This window comes from Hippoglossus hippoglossus, chromosome 13 (genome assembly GCF_009819705.1).
Source record: "Hippoglossus hippoglossus isolate fHipHip1 chromosome 13, fHipHip1.pri, whole genome shotgun sequence".
In the NCBI taxonomy this organism is placed as follows: domain Eukaryota; kingdom Metazoa; phylum Chordata; class Actinopteri; order Pleuronectiformes; family Pleuronectidae; genus Hippoglossus; species Hippoglossus hippoglossus.
The window spans coordinates 2,674,386-2,690,323 of record NC_047163.1 but is presented as its reverse complement, the minus strand read 5'-3'; the positions used below and the strand labels follow the sequence as shown (position 1 = coordinate 2,690,323).

The 15,938-nt window shown below is 43.0% G+C and overlaps 1 protein-coding gene across 1 annotated transcript in view; it reads left to right on the top strand.

Annotated features, from left to right (window-relative positions):
- prx (periaxin) overlaps nucleotides 1-15,938 on the top strand; it is a 31,097-nt gene that overhangs the window by 9,276 nt on the left and 5,883 nt on the right. The window contains exons 3-17 of the mRNA XM_034605030.1: nucleotides 585-692; nucleotides 3,032-3,157; nucleotides 3,876-4,035; nucleotides 4,705-4,898; nucleotides 5,070-5,302; nucleotides 5,458-9,577; nucleotides 10,721-12,068; nucleotides 12,270-12,364; nucleotides 12,467-12,612; nucleotides 12,715-12,905; nucleotides 13,008-13,187; nucleotides 13,392-13,925; nucleotides 14,130-14,404; nucleotides 15,119-15,264; nucleotides 15,568-15,938. Coding sequence (XP_034460921.1) covers nucleotides 3,128-3,157; nucleotides 3,876-4,035; nucleotides 4,705-4,898; nucleotides 5,070-5,302; nucleotides 5,458-9,577; nucleotides 10,721-12,068; nucleotides 12,270-12,364; nucleotides 12,467-12,612; nucleotides 12,715-12,905; nucleotides 13,008-13,187; nucleotides 13,392-13,925; nucleotides 14,130-14,404; nucleotides 15,119-15,264; nucleotides 15,568-15,938 — 8,023 coding nt within the window. The 5' untranslated portion in view covers nucleotides 585-692; nucleotides 3,032-3,127. The remainder of the gene's footprint in view (nucleotides 1-584; nucleotides 693-3,031; nucleotides 3,158-3,875; nucleotides 4,036-4,704; nucleotides 4,899-5,069; nucleotides 5,303-5,457; nucleotides 9,578-10,720; nucleotides 12,069-12,269; nucleotides 12,365-12,466; nucleotides 12,613-12,714; nucleotides 12,906-13,007; nucleotides 13,188-13,391; nucleotides 13,926-14,129; nucleotides 14,405-15,118; nucleotides 15,265-15,567) is intronic.

Sequence of the window (15,938 nt, the reverse complement as noted above, 5' to 3'; positions counted from 1 at the left end):
ACCTCATGTTCCATTTGAGTCAGTCCAGGGAAATCGTTCCAGTGGAGAAAAGGAAGAAAACACAAAACCAAATAAAAGTTATACGCAGGAGAACAAACACTTAATTTATGTGTCTCTTTATAAACTCATAAAGAAACTGTCTGCAGACGATGATGAGTTGATCTTCCTCACGGGTAAAAAACATTCTTTCACTGTTACATGAATATATCCTTGAGTTAATCGCAGCAGCAACACGAGATCCGCAGCTCAGAGTAAAACAACCCCACAGCTCGTGTTTCCTTTTTTTTATTATCACTGCAGAGAAAACTGAGAAGGCCTCACACACACTGCATTAAACACCAGGAGCCTCCCAGTTCAACCAGTTCCCTCCTGCCGAGCAGCTCCACTGGAGCAGTGGAGGCCCGACAGCCCGAGAATGTCAGCGGTTATTAAATTAAGCTGAGAACATTCACATCACAAACCTCCTGCTTCTTCCATCCTCCCGGAGGAGGCTCCCACAGGCGGCAGGGCAGAGCTGCTCCGGAGACACAAACACCAGAAAGTGTCTCGATGTGACTTCACAGCGTCGTCCTCTCTGTGCGCAGGTAAAAGACAAGAGGCGGTCGCCCCCCTCCAACAGATCCCCCACCGGCCCTCAACGCAACCCTCACCACAGCGGCTCCACAGACGAACAGGAGAGCCCCGAGAGAGTGGTGAGACACACACACACACACACACACACACACACACACACACACACACACACACACACACACACACACACACACACACACACTGAAATCCATGCATTAACCTGGGAAGTCTGGATGAAGGTGTCTAATAAAAAGTGTGACCCCAATTCTTTGCAAAGATTTTAACAAAGAAATCTGACGTATCAGAGGAATGCTAAATTCTTAATTTAAAAAGTTATAAAACATTGTATAATCTTCTTGGTTATATTCTGTGAATCCTCTTTATTGTTTTTCCCCTTTTCATTGTATATATGGTCATTTTGTTCTTTACACCACTTCGGTCCAGACTGAAATAAAATATGTGAATAACTATCGGATGGATTCACATGAAATGAAACAACTGAGCTCAGTGATCCACTGATTTGATTTGATCTTTAATTTTAAATTTAAATTTGTCAAAGTAACTTCATCTGTGTAAAAACCAGACGACCTCAGCAGTAGAGTGTGTGTGGAGCTAATTACCTGTGTGTCCACTTTGTGTGTCCACTTTGTGTGTCCACTGAGGGTGTGTGCACGTACTGAGCTGATTCTGATCTACTACCCTGCACCAGTATGTTAGCCTTGCGCCTGTGGGCATGTTAGCATGCTCATAGTGACACTTAGTGAAATGAAATGAAAATATAAAGTAAAATATGAAATATAATCAGTGAGATCCATCTGGAAGAACAGTTTTATGAGTTTAAACTTTTATCAGACACCAAAAGCAAAGCACTGTGGTTTGAATTTCTCTTTTCAAATGTACATGATGGTGAATACGACTATTTTCATAAAAGATTCAACTAGTCTGAGTTAAATCTGTGTGATTTACTTTATTTAAACCAATGAGAGTCTGTTTGACTTTGAACCATAAAAGCTGCAGTCGCATAAAGAAAGAAATCCTCATGTTAACATTTTGATGAGCTGCGTTGTTGCTCAGATTAATTCCGAGATGGCGACACAACATTGTGATTGACCTCCTGACCCCCCCCCCCACAGCCACCAGGCCGGTGCAGACTGGATCACAATGGTCCAGGCCTGATCTGCTGAGGTCATTGTCCGCAACATAAACAACCTTTCATTTCTCACAGCTCAGCACAGATGCCAGTCGTGGCCTTTTCATGCCTCAGCAGCAGCAGCAGCAGGTGCTGGACGCAAAGGCCACAACAAAAAACCATCAGAATGTGGCGGCGCTAAAAGCGGCTGCAGGTGTGAGGGAGCCTGTAAACACTTTGACCCACATTCACAGAGTAGAAAGTCGCATGTTAGCAACTTTAAGAGCGTTAACGTGCTGCTGCTTGTCGAGAGACAGCGACACCTGCTGGTTTCTGACAGGAACATCAGCTAAGAGGAGTTTCGCGGTTTCCTGGTTTTCATGCTAAAGGCTGAAAGGTTTCACAACAAGAAAATAAGTTATGTAAAAATGTCTTTGTAAAAACTGATACTACACACATTTCTAAATACATATATATTTTTATATACACCGAGGATGATTTGTTCTATATTTACTTATCTATATACTATACTTTTAACGGTATATACATTTCAAATTTTCTTTTAAACTACAAAAGGTATATATAGTTCACTAAATATCATTTTAATGCGACACCACGTTGTAATTTGACTTTTTAGTTTTTTAGTATTCTCTTTTTTCTTGAATCATTTAATTATCTGGAAAAAAGGTTATTACATCAATTGTTATAACTTGGAATAACACTTCCAATAACATTAATGTGTGTATCAATGGGAAGACACGTTTAATTAATCCAGCTGTTGCACACTAATGAATATAATGATAATATAATGATAAACTTTATTTACATAGTCCCAGTCATACGTAAACTTCTCTCAGGAATAATAAAGTTATTCCATCTAAAAACAATATATAAAAACATAAAAGTAAAATAAAAAACAGGAGTTCTAATGAATTTATCTGCTTTTTTAATAACACAAGGACAAGGAATTAAAACCAAAACCCAAACATTTATTTTAACTAATTCAAACAACTATAAGAAACACAAAAAATGCATTTACAGTGTGAGTATATGTGAATGAGTGAGAAAATAAAAAGAGAGTAGAGTAGAGTGATAAAAGGAGAAAGAAATCGAAGTCCAGGGAGTGTGGAAAATCTGAGAGAATCGATTCCCACATGATCAGATACTGAGAACATTAGGCCCAAGTGTTCCCAGTGGAAGAGGACGACACCTCAGATTATAGTTTTAATTAATAACCCCAGTTTTATTACCAGTAATAACCTGGTTGTTCTCGTCAGGACGTCCCCTCCCCCTGCAGACCGTGTGACGGCCTGTTCTCCGTGTCCTCAGGTGCAGAAGGAGAAGCTTCATGCAGAACTGAAACAGGTGCTGAGTCAGAAGAGAAGTCACCTGAGAGAGTCCACCTGCCAACTGGCCCAACCAGAGATGGACCCGGATCCCACAGAGGAACAGACAGTAAGCTGGAACCTCATCAACTCTGTTAATGCCACTTTTCAGGCTAAAGTCTTTGGTACGTTTATTGATATTAGTGGTGAATTAGTTGTTCAATTATCACTAATGTCGCAGGTTATCGTAAACTAGTGGAGATCATGATTAATCTTTCTCTATCGTCTACAAGTTATTTCCTTAGTGCTTTGAAAAGTGGATGTAGTCCAAGAATAGAGTGACCCTGGCCTCCGTGACACTTTAATGGATAAATGGATTCAGAAGGGGAGTGAACATTTACATGATTTACAACAGTTTTAATAAATTCAACTGATAAATATAAATACAAGAAAGAAAAATAACACTGTTCTTAGTGTTGTTTTACTTATTATTCTGACAAACAGGCTTTGATCTCCGGTTTGTTTTCTATTGGAATCTAGATTAAGACCAGAGACTTTAAACATTAGAAAATGTCCTTAATTTAAAACGATGCAGCGATATTCTGCTGCAGTAAGTTGCAGCGTGAGTTGAACATTATACCGTCAGTCGATGATTTGTTATTCCGCTACAATATGTGGAAAACTGGGGATTTCAACCAACTTATTACTGTTACACCTGTTTTACTGTAATTCAGCCTGAGCCCAAACTAACCACCATTAATAACGAGGACGAAACAAAACACAGATAAACATCTCGATCTTGCACAAAATCTTGTTTTGGGTGCTGAGTTCGTCTGCGTGTGTTTCAGAGCGGGGATGAGGCCTCCAGCTCCATGCTCATCGTGGTGGAGACGCAGGCGGAGGCCGGCGCCAGCGGCTACAGCGTGACTGGCGGCGGAGAGCGAGGGATCTTTATCAAAGACGTCCTCAAAGACTCTCCAGCGGCCAAACATCTCAGTCTGCAACAAGGTGCCTGCAAGGACCTCGGAGTCATCTCACTATGCTCCTCACAACGTGCTTTAACATGAACACTATCCAAAACTGATGTGAACCAGCAATTATGCTTTGTTGAATATATTCATTGATATTTTTAACCCAACGAAAAAAAGCTTTATTATATTTATGAAGGTTGGAAATTCCTTTAATTGGGAAATAATGTAATAGTAATGAAATTAGGATTTCGAAGAAGTATAGACATGAATTGACTTATAGTAAAATGACAAAAGAGTGAGAGAGGGGATTTGTAAATATGCGATTCTTATGAGTATTTTTAATTTTATTGTCACGTTGCAGTTCCATGCAATGACCACAGGAGGGCAGTAAAAACTAACATCCAGAGATGAAACTTGACAGTAAAAGCACAAGAAATAGTTTGTTTTACCGATACGGGTGTTGACGTTATTTACAATCCTCCCACAATCGTCTTGTATTGATCAGTTGTATTAGTACTACTGTTGCAGTTCTTCACTGTGGCCACCAGGGGAGTGAATATTCAACTTTCGTCTCCATCAACTGCCCTTGAGATGTAGAGGAGATAAAATACATATCAGATTGATTTTAGATTTTTCGAAGTTTCACAAATCACTTTGACGGCCTCGACCACCGGAGTCATTAACCCTTGATGTGCTCCGTGTGAAGGGGACCAGCTGCTGAGCGCCAAGGTCTACTTCGACAATGTCAAGTACGAAGATGCGCTGAAGATCCTTCAGTGTGCGGAGCCGTACAAGGTCAGCTTCCAACTGCAGAGGACCATCCCCGGGGCAGAGGTCAGCGTGCGGCCTCGAGTTCCCAGTGTGGAGGTCAAAGGTCCCAAAGCCAAGATGGCCAAAATGGTAATCAAATATATTCTGTATTTACAAGTGGTATACATTCAAACTAAAAGGTGGGATTTTAAACAAGGTACATTCAGTCTAGCTAATTAAAAGACTTTTGATATAACTTTAGATTTTAGTCACAACTTAAAGTATATCACACGAAGGCCTAACACACTCTCTGTATTTCAGAGTGTAAAGGGCACCAAGCCGTTCAAGGCCAAGAAGAAAAGAGGCGGTCGCTTTGGTCTGAAGAGGCTGAAAGAGAAGCGCAGGGAGGAGCTGGTGATAGAGGGAACGCCCCCCCGGCTGGAGATGAGCGATGTGGACGTGGAGTTCTCTCTCCCCAAATTCAAACAGAGGAGGAGTGTGAAGGTGGAGGCAGAAGGAGCAGCAGCCGGAGCCAATGCAAAGAGGAGGATCAGGTTGGACTTGATTGTGTTTGTTTTCCGTGTCAAATGGTCGCAGTTACAGCGAATGTAATCTGAAGAGCTGCATTTCAAAGACATCAGATGATTATCTGATTAGTATGTTTCCAATGTATTTCTCTTTCTTTCCTTTCTTTACACCGTTCTCCCAGGTTTCCTCGTATGAAATCAAAGGGAGGAAAAGTGGAAACAGGACAGATTGAGGGACATGCAAATATTTCTCCGTCTGAGTTGCCTGGAGCCAAAGTGAAAACCAAAGAAAAGGGACACAAATTTGGAATCGCCTTTCCAAAGAGCAAACACACGAAGGATTCTGGATCTGTGGAGCTGAAGCCGCCGGGTGTGAACATCCAGGCACCAGCAGTGGACTTCAGCTTGTCTGGTAATAGAGACATGGACGGGGAGAGGGGAGCGCTCAAGTTTAATGTGCCGGACGTGGAGTTCGCTCCCTCTTCGGCTGAGGCATCTTTGCCCACTGGGAAGGGAAAAGCAGATATCAAAGCTCCAAAAATCAACATCAAGGGAGGAACGGATGCAGCTGAAGGAAAAGGAGATGCAAAGCTCAGATTGCCAAAGTTGAAATTACCCAAAGTTAGACTCTCACGTCATTCAGATGAAGTAGATGGTGACATCAAGATAAAAGCTGGAGGGGTGAAAATGCCCAGTGTTGACGTAACACCTCCAAAAGTAGGAATCAGAGGAGGTGGGGGGATTGTTCTCCCTGAAGCCAAGTTGGAGGGTGACCTCTCAGGAAAAGCTGCATCTATTCAAATTCCTTCTGTTGATATTTCTTTACCGAAAGTGAAGGGAAAGTCCGACATTGACGTCTCACTCCCAGAGTATAAAGGAGCTGGGAAGACCACAATCAAAATGCCAACCCTTGACATCTCAATGCCTGATGCTGAGTTGGAATTGGACACCGGACGGAGAATACCTGATGAGGTGGAGGGCACTTTCAAAGGGCCCAAAATCTCCATGCCAAAGGTTGATATCTCATTACCTAAGATGGGATCACCTGATGTGGATATGGAATGTCCAGAGGGTGGAGGGAAATTCAATTTACCTTCTGTTGACATCTCTCCACCAAAGGTGCAAATGGAGGGTGGAGATGTGGATATGGACTATTTTGTTGGTGGTGATGGGAAGTTCAAAATGCCTAGTTTTGACTTATCTCTCCCAAATATTAAGTCACCAGAAGGAGATGTAAATATAAAAGGACAAAAGCTGGAAGGAGGCTACAAGTTGCCCAAAGTAGACTTGACCCTTCCCAAAGGCAAAGCCGGAACAACTAATATTGAAGGAGAAGGAAAATTTAATATACCATCATTAGACATATCTCTCCCTAAAGTGAAGACAGGGGAGTTGGACGTCAACATTGTTGGCCCTGAAGTGAAAGGACATACATTTGGATTGGTCACACCTGATGTTGATGTGTCTCTGCCCAAAGGCAACATTTCTGGAGACGTAAAAGTCGAAGGACATGCTGAGAAGGGAGGAAAATTCAAAATGCCCACCTTCGATGTTTCTGTGCCCAAACTGAAACAACCAGAGGGTCACATGAACATAGAGGGGCCCGGATACGAGGGTGGACATAAGATCCAGATGCCCTCTGTTGATATATCTCTGCCGAAAGGAAAGATGGGGGGTGACATTGAAATAGAGGGTCCATCTACTAGAGGAGGGAAATTCAAAATGCCCTCACTTGATGTCAGACTCCCTAAGATGGGGACATCTGGAGCTGAGGTTGACTTGCAAGGACCTACGATTAAAGGGGGGGGAATTGAGGCACCGTCAGTGGACATTTCTTTACCGAAAGGTAAATCCAAGGGTGAGGTTGACTTAGACGGAAAGGGAGGCAAGTTTAAAATGCCTTCGTTTAATGTAGATCTTCCAAAAATGAAATTCCCTGAGGGCGAGGTGGTTTTGCAGGGACCTAAAGTTAAAGGTGGAAAGATAAACATGCCCACTGTTGATATCTCAGTCCCCCAAGGAAACCTAGAGGGAGGTGGGAACATTGATGGTGGTGAATTCAAAGGAGGCAAACTTAGCATGCCCTCTGTGGACATTTCTCTCCCAAAAATGAAGCTACCCGAAGGAGAAGTAAAGCTAGAAGGCCCCGAACTTCCAAATGTTGACTTGTCACTTCCCAAGGCAAACGTAGAGGGCAACATGGAGCTTCAGGGCGGCGGTGGTGGCGGAGCCAAGTTTAAGATGCCGACTTTCGACATCTCACTCCCAAAGATAAAAACAAAAGGAGAGGTTGACATTGAAGGGTCTGAAGTCAAAGGGGGAGCAAAGTTCAACATGCCATCACTGGACATCGCTCTTCCTGCCATGAAGTCACCACAGGGGGAGGTGAAAGTCCAAGGTCCTGAATTTAAAGGAGGAAATATCCAGATGCCTTCTCTTGATGTGTCACTACCCAAGATCAAGTCACAGGGAGGTGACATTGACATCGAAGGTCCACAGTTTAAGGTTAAGTCACCAGAGGCAGATTTAGACCTAAAGGGGACTGAGATTAAAGGTAAGATAGATATGGAAATACCTTCGGGAAAAGGAGGCAAATTTAAGATGCCTTCATTTGATATGTCTCTACCAAAGGGGAAGTTGCCTGAGGGAAATATTGGCCTTGAGGGACCCTCAGTTGATATCTCCATCCCAAAAGGAAAAGCAGTGGGTGACATTAAAACTAAAGGTAAAGAAGGACATTTTCAAATGCCCTCAATTGATGTTTCTCTTCCTAAAATAAAATCAAAGCGAGGTGAAATCAACATTGAGGGTCCAGAACTCAAACGTGGGGAAATTAAAATGCCAACTATTGACATTTCACCCCCTCAAGGAACATTTGAAGGTGACATCAATGTCAAAGGTGAAGAAAAAGGTGGCAAGTTCAACCTGCCGTCTGTAGATGTCTCCCTACCTGCAGTAAAATTCCCTGAGGGTGATGTGAATTTTCAAGGTCCAAAAGTAAAAGGTGGGAAATTTGAAATGCCAAAAATCAACATAGAGCTTCCCAAAGGTAAAGCACAGGGAGATATTGATATTGACATTCACTCTGGAAAAGATGGTAATATTGAAATACCATCCTGTGCTGTTGGATTTCCTAAAGGAAATGTCACAGGTGACATACATTTTGAAGGTCCTGGAGGGAAAGGGGGGAAGATGAAGATGCCAAAATTTGATATTTCATTACCAAAAGTAAATTTTCCTGAGAGTGATGTAAAATTCAAAGGGCCGGACACCAAGGGCAGAAAGATTGAGATGCCAGACATTGATATTACTCTTCCAAAAGGAAAAGCTGAAGGTGACATAAAGGTTGAAGGCCCTGAGATGAAAGGGGGAAAATTCAAAATGCCAAAATTTGGTGTTTCTTCACCAAAAGTGAGTCTTCCAAAGGTTGATGCCAATGTGGCAGGACCAGACATGAAAGGAAAAATTGAAATGCCAACAGTTGATATCTCACTTCCAAAGGGAAAGCTGGATGTGGATATTGACAGTGATGGGCACAGTGGTAAAGGAGGCAAGTTTCACATGCCCTCAGTCGATATCTCTCTTCCTAAAATCAAAGCAAAGGGAGTCGATATTCAAGGACCTGAAGTCAAAGGTGACATTTCACTCCCTCAAATTAAGTCTCCAGAGGTAGATATCAGTCTTGAGGGTCCTGATGTTAAAGGAGGGAAGTTTAACATGCCAACTGTTGACATTACACTCCCTAAAGGAAAAGTCGAGGGTGACTTTGGTGTCGAGGGCCCTGAGGTGAAGGGTGGCAAGTTTAAAATGCCAAAATTTGATGTGTCTCTACCAAAGGTTAGTCTCCCAGAAGGAGATGTCAAAATAAAAGGCCCAGACATGAAGGGAGGGAAGATTGAGATGCCAGACATTGATATTTCACTCCCCAAAGGAAAAGCAGAAGGAGAAATTGATATTGGAGGACATGCTGGTAAAGGAGGCAAGTTCCATATGCCCTCTATTGATATCTCTCTTCCTAAAATGAAAGCTAAGGGACCAGAGGTCAACATAGAAGGTCCTGAACTTAAAGGGGGAAAGATGCACATGCCAGACATCGACCTTTCACTTCCTACAGGAAAGGTTGATGCTGACCTCAGCCTTGAGGGCCCTGAGGTAAAAGGAGGCAAATTGAAAATGCCCAAATTTAATGTTTCACTTCCAAAGATGACTCTGCCAGAGGGTAGTGCCAAACTGGAAGGACCTGATGTTAAAGGGAAGTTTGAAATGCCAAACATTGATGTTTCACTTCCTAAAGGAAAAGTAAAGGGAGAGGTTGACATTGAGGGAGATGGTGACAAAGGGGGCAAGTTTCACATGCCCTCAATTAATATCTCTCTTCCTAAAATAAAATCAAAGGGAGCTGGTGTTGATATTGAGGGACCTGAACTTAAAGGAGACATTTCATTTCCAGAAGGAAAAGTTGAGGGTGACTTAAACGTTGAAGGCCCTAAGATAAAAGGGGGAGAAATCAATGTTGAAAGCCCTGAAGTGAAGGGTGGCAAGTTTAAATTGCCAAGATTTGATGTGTCTTTACCAAAAGTGAGTCTCCCAGAAGGTGATGTCAAAGTAAAAGGCCCAGACATCAAGGGAGGGAAGATTAAGATGCCAGACATAGATATTTCACTCCCCAAAGGAAAAGCTGAAGGTGACATAAATGTTGAAGGCCCTGAGATGAAAGGGGGCAAATTCAAAATGCCAAAATTTGGTGTTTCTTTACCAAAAGTGAGTCTTCCAAAGGTCGATGCCAATGTGGCAGGACAAGACATGAAAGGAAAAATTGAAATGCCAACAGTTGATATCTCACTTCCAAAGGGAAAGCTGGATGTGGATATTGACAGTGATGGGCACAGTGGCAAAGGAGGCAAGTTTCACATGCCCTCAGTCGATATCTCTCTTCCTAAAATCAAAGCAAAGGGAGTCGATATTCAAGGACCTGAAGTCAAAGGTGACATTTCACTCCCTCAAATTAAGTCTCCAGAGGTAGATATCAGTCTTGAGGGTCCTGATGTTAAAGGAGGGAAGTTTAACTTGCCAACTGTTGACATTACACTCCCTAAAGGAAAAGTTGAGGGTGACTTTGGTGTCGAGGGCCCTGAGGTGAAGGGTGGCAAGTTTAAAATGCCAAAATTTGATGTGTCTCTACCAAAAGTTAGTCTCCCAGAAGGAGATGTCAAAATAAAAGGCCCAGACATGAAGGGAGGGAAGATTGAGATGCCAGACATTGATATTTCACTCCCCAAAGGAAAAGCAGAAGGAGAAATTGATATTGGAGGACATGCTGGTAAAGGAGGCAAGTTCCATATGCCCTCTATTGATATCTCTCTTCCTAAAATGAAAGCTAAGGGACCAGAGGTCAACATAGAAGGTCCTGAACTTAAAGGGGGAAAGCTGCACATGCCAGACATCGACCTTTCACTTCCTAAAGGAAGTGTCAAACTGGAAGGACCTGAGATAAAAGGAGGAAAGATGCCAGCAATACCAGCTGTTGACATATCTGTTCCAGTGGGTAACGTGGAAGGAGATTTCAACATTCAAGGACCATCTGGAAAGGGAAAGATTGAAGGACCAAAAATAAATCTCCCAAAGTTTGATTTTGACCTCAGCCTCCCTTCTGGTTTGAAAGACATTAGCCTTAAAATGGACACCAGTAGTCCTGATGCATCAGGAGATATGGACATTAAACCAGCCAAGTTGAAGGTTAAGGGTGCAGACATCGAGACAGGTGCAGCACTAAAACTTCCCTCAGTCAAATTACCAATAGTTGACATCAAAGCTCCAAAGGTGGATTTAGACTTTGGTCTTAAAAAACCGAAAGGGGATGATGTGGAAGTGGAGCTTCTGAAAGCAGAGGGAGGAAGGCCTTCTTCAGGGATCAGCTTCGATTTACCTGATGTCTCCCTCAAAATCCCCAGTTTTTCTTTTCCCAAGTTTGGTGCAAAGTCCAAGAGTGGTGAATTAGAGATATCAGGGAAAGGCCCTAAGGCAGATGTTTCCCTCGGCCCACCACATGTGGAAGGAGAGATAAGAGCACCATCAGTAGACTTTGATGGGGATGGAAAAGTCAAGGTGAAAAAATCTAAAATCAAAATGCCCAAATTTGGAATATCCAAAAAAGATACAGATGTTTCTGTGTCTTGTCCTGATGTGGATGTTAAAGTTAAAAAAGGGAAAATCGATATTCCAAAACCAGAAATCAAATTTGAGAGCCCAGATGATAAATCAAAATACAAAGTAAAATTCCCGAAGTTTAAAATATCGCCACCAAAGGGTCAACTGCCAGTGGGAGAAGTTGATGCAAAACTGGAGGCAGAAGTTGAAGGAAAAGGCGGCTTCCATGCACCTGATGTCACTATCAAATTACCCAAATTCTCCATGCCAGGATTTGGCTCAAGGGAAAAAGATTTGGGGAAGCCACAAGGTGACATTGGAGCTAAGGCCAAGGTCAAGATGCCCTCCATTGAGCTGTCGCTACCAGCAGCTAAAACTCCAGAGACTGAGGTTCTTCTCCCCAAAGCAGAAGTTGATGTTACAGAGGCTGATATCAAAGGTTATGAGGGAAACCTTAAAATTCCCAAAATGCCAATTATTAACGTTTCTATTCCAAAAATAGACCTGGATCTATCCCTGCCAAAAGGAAAGTCCCAAAAGATCGAAGGACCAGAAGTAGAATTAAAAGCAGGTGAAGGAAAGTTCAAAATGCCTCACATAACAATGCCAGATGTTGACCTCTCTCTGCCCAAAGGAAAGATTGAAGGTCCAGAGGTGGAGCTCAAAGGAGAGGGTGGAAAGTTCAAAATGCCCCATCTCAGCATGCCCTCTGTTGATATTTCACTTCCCAAAGGGAAGATTGAAGGTCCAGAAGTTGAACTGGAGGGAGGTACCGGAGGAAGGTTCAAAATGCCTCATATGAAAATGCCAAATATTGACCTCTCTCTCCCCAAAGGAAAGATTGGAGGTCCAGAAGTTGAAATGGAGGGAGGTACTGGAGGAAGGTTCAAAATGCCTCATATGAAAATGCCAAATATTGACCTCTCTCTGCCCAAAGGAAAGATTGAAGGTCCAGAAGTTGAACTGGAGGGAGGTACCGGAGGAAAGTTCAAAATGCCCCATTTCAGCATGCCCTCTGTTGATATTTCACTTCCCAAAGGAAAGATTGAAGGTCCAGAAGTTGAACTGGAGGGAGGTACTGGAGGAAGGTTCAAAATGCCTCATATGAAAATGCCAAATATTGACCTCTCTCTGCCCAAAGGAAAGATTGAAGGTCCAGAAGTTGAACTGGAGGGAGGTACCGGAGGAAAGTTCAAAATGCCCCATTTCAGCATGCCCTCTGTTGATATTTCACTTCCCAAAGGAAAGATTGAAGGTCCAGAAGTTGAACTGGAGGGAGGTACCGGAGGAAGGTTCAAAATGCCTCATATGAAAATGCCAAATGTTGACCTCTCTCTGCCTAAAGGAAAGATTGAAGGTCCAGAAGTTGAAATGGAAGGAGGTACCGGAGGAAAATTCAAGATGCCCCATTTCAGCATGCCCTCTGTTGATATTTCACTTCCCAAAGGAAAGATTGAAGGTCCAGAAGTTGAAATGGAGGGAGGTACCGGAGGAAGGTTCAAAATGCCTCATATGAAAATGCCAAATATTGACCTCTCTCTCCCCAAAGGAAAGATTGAAGGTCCAGAAGTTGAAATGGAGGGAGGTACCGGAGGAAAGTTCAAAATGCCTCATATGAAAATGCCAAATGTTGACCTCTCTCTGCCTAAAGGAAAGATTGAAGGTCCAGAAGTTGAAATGGAGGGAGGTACTGGAGGAAAATTCAAGATGCCCCATTTCAGCATGCCCTCTGTTGATATTTCACTTCCCAAAGGAAAGATTGAAGGTCCAGAAGTTGAACTGGAGGGAGGTACCGGAGGAAAATTCAAGATGCCCCATTTCAGCATGCCCTCTGTTGATATTTCACTTCCCAAAGGAAAGATTGAAGGTCCAGAAGTTGAACTGGAGGGAGGTACCGGAGGAAAGTTCAAAATGCCTCATTTGAAAATGCCAAATATTGACCTCTCTCTGCCCAAAGGAAAGATTGAAGGTCCAGAAGTTGAAATGCAGGGAGGTACCGGAGGAAAGTTCAAAATGCCTCATATGAAAATGCCAAATATTGACCTCTCTCTGCCTAAAGGAAAGATTGAAGGTCCAGAAGTTGAAATGGAAGGAGGTACCGGAGGAAAATTCAAGATGCCCCATTTCAGCATGCCCTCTGTTGATATTTCACTTCCCAAAGGAAAGATTGAAGGTCCAGAAGTTGAACTGGAGGGAGGTACCGGAGGAAAGTTCAAAATGCCTCATCTGAAAATGCCAAATATTGACCTCTCTCTCCCCAAAGGAAAGATTGAAGGTCCAGAAGTTGAAATGGAGGGAGGTACCGGAGGAAAGTTCAAGATGCCCCATTTCAGCATGCCCTCTGTTGATATTTCACTTCCCAAAGGAAAGATTGAAGGTCCAGAAGTTGAAATGGAGGGAGGTACTGGAGGAAGGTTCAAAATGCCTCATATGAAAATGCCAAATATTGACCTCTCTCTGCCCAAAGGAAAGATTGAAGGTCCAGAAGTTGAAATGGAGGGAGGTACCGGAGGAAAGTTCAAAATGCCTCATATGAAAATGCCAAATATTGATCTCTCTCTGCCCAAAGGAAAGATTGAAGGTCCAGAAGTTGAAATGGAGGGAGGTACCGGAGGAAAGTTCAAAATGCCTCATATGAAAATGCCAAATATTGACCTCTCTCTGCCCAAAGGAAAGATTGAAGGTCCAGAAGTTGAAATGGAAGGAGGTACCGGAGGAAAATTCAAGATGCCCCATTTCAGCATGCCCTCTGTTGATATTTCACTTCCCAAAGGAAAGATTGAAGGTCCAGTAGTTGAAATGGAGGGAGGTACCGGAGGAAAGTTCAAAATGCCTCATATGAAAATGCCAAATATTGACCTCTCTCTGCCTAAAGGAAAGATTGAAGGTCCAGAAGTTGAACTGGAGGGAGGTACCGGAGGAAAGTTAAAAATGCCTCATATGAAAATGCCAAATATTGACCTCTCTCTGCCCAAAGGAAAGATTGAAGGTCCACAAGTTGAAATGGAGGGAGGTACCGGAGGAAAATTCAAGATGCCCCATTTCAGCATGCCCTCTGTTGATATTTCACTCCCCAAAGGAAAGATTGAAGGTCCAGAAGTTGAACTGGAGGGAGGTACCGGAGGAAAATTCAAAATGCCTCATATGAAAATGCCAAATATTGACCTCTCTCTGCCTAAGGGAAAGATTGAAGGTCCAGAAGTTGAACTGGAGGGAGGTACCGGAGGAAAGTTCAAAATGCCTCATATGAAAATGCCAAATATTGACCTCTCTCTGCCCAAAGGAAAGATTGAAGGTCCAGAAGTTGAAATGGAGGGAGGTACCGGAGGAAAATTCAAGATGCCCCATTTCAGCATGCCCTCTGTTGATATTTCACTCCCCAAAGGAAAGATTGAAGGTCCAGAAGTTGAACTGGAGGGAGGTACCGGAGGAAAATTCAAAATGCCTCATATGAAAATGCCAAATATTGACCTCTCTCTGCCTAAAGGAAAGATTGAAGGTCCAGAAGTTGAACTGGAGGGAGGTACCGGAGGAAAGTTCAAAATGCCTCATATGAAAATGCCAAATATTGACCTCTCTCTGCCCAAAGGAAAGATTGAAGGTCCAGAAGTTGAACTGGAGGGAGGTACTGGAGGAAAATTCAAAATGCCTCATTTCAGCATGCCCTCTGTTGATATTTCACTCCCCAAAGGAAAGATTGAAGGTCCAGAAGTTGAACTGGAGGGAGGTACTGGAGGAAGGTTCAAAATGCCTCATATGAAAATGCCAAATATTGACCTCTCTCTGCCCAAAGGAAAGATTGAAGGTCCAGAAGTTGAAATGGAGGGAGGTACCGGAGGAAAGTTCAAAATGCCTCATATGAAAATGCCAAATATTGATCTCTCTCTGCCTAAAGGAAAGATTGAAGGTCCAGAAGTTGAACTGGAGGGAGGTACCGGAGGAAAGTTCAAGATGCCTCATTTCAGCATGCCCTCTGTTGATATTTCACTTCCCAAAGGAAAGATTGAAGGTCCAGAAGTTGAACTGGAGGGAGGTACCGGAGGAAAGTTCAAAATGCCTCATTTGAAAATGCCAAATATTGACCTCTCTCTGCCTAAAGGAAAGATTGAAGGTCCAGAGGTGGAGCTGAAAGGAGATGGTGGAAAATTCAAGATGCCCCATCTCAGCATGCCTTCTGTTGATATTTCACTTCCCAAAGGAAAGATTGAAGGTCCAGAAGTTGAACTAGAGGGAGGTACTGGAGGAAGGTTCAAGATGCCTCATATGAAAATGCCAAATATTGACCTCTCTCTGCCCAAAGGAAAGATTGAAGGTCCAGAAGTTGAAATGGAGGGAGGTACCGGAGGAAAATTCAAGATGCCCCATTTCAGCATGCCCTCTGTTGATATTTCACTCCCCAAAGGAAAGATTGAAGGTCCAGAAGTTGAACTGGAGGGAGGTACTGGAGGAAGGTTCAAAATGCCTCATATGAAAATGCCAAATATTGACCTCTCTCTGCCCAAAGGAAAGATTGAAG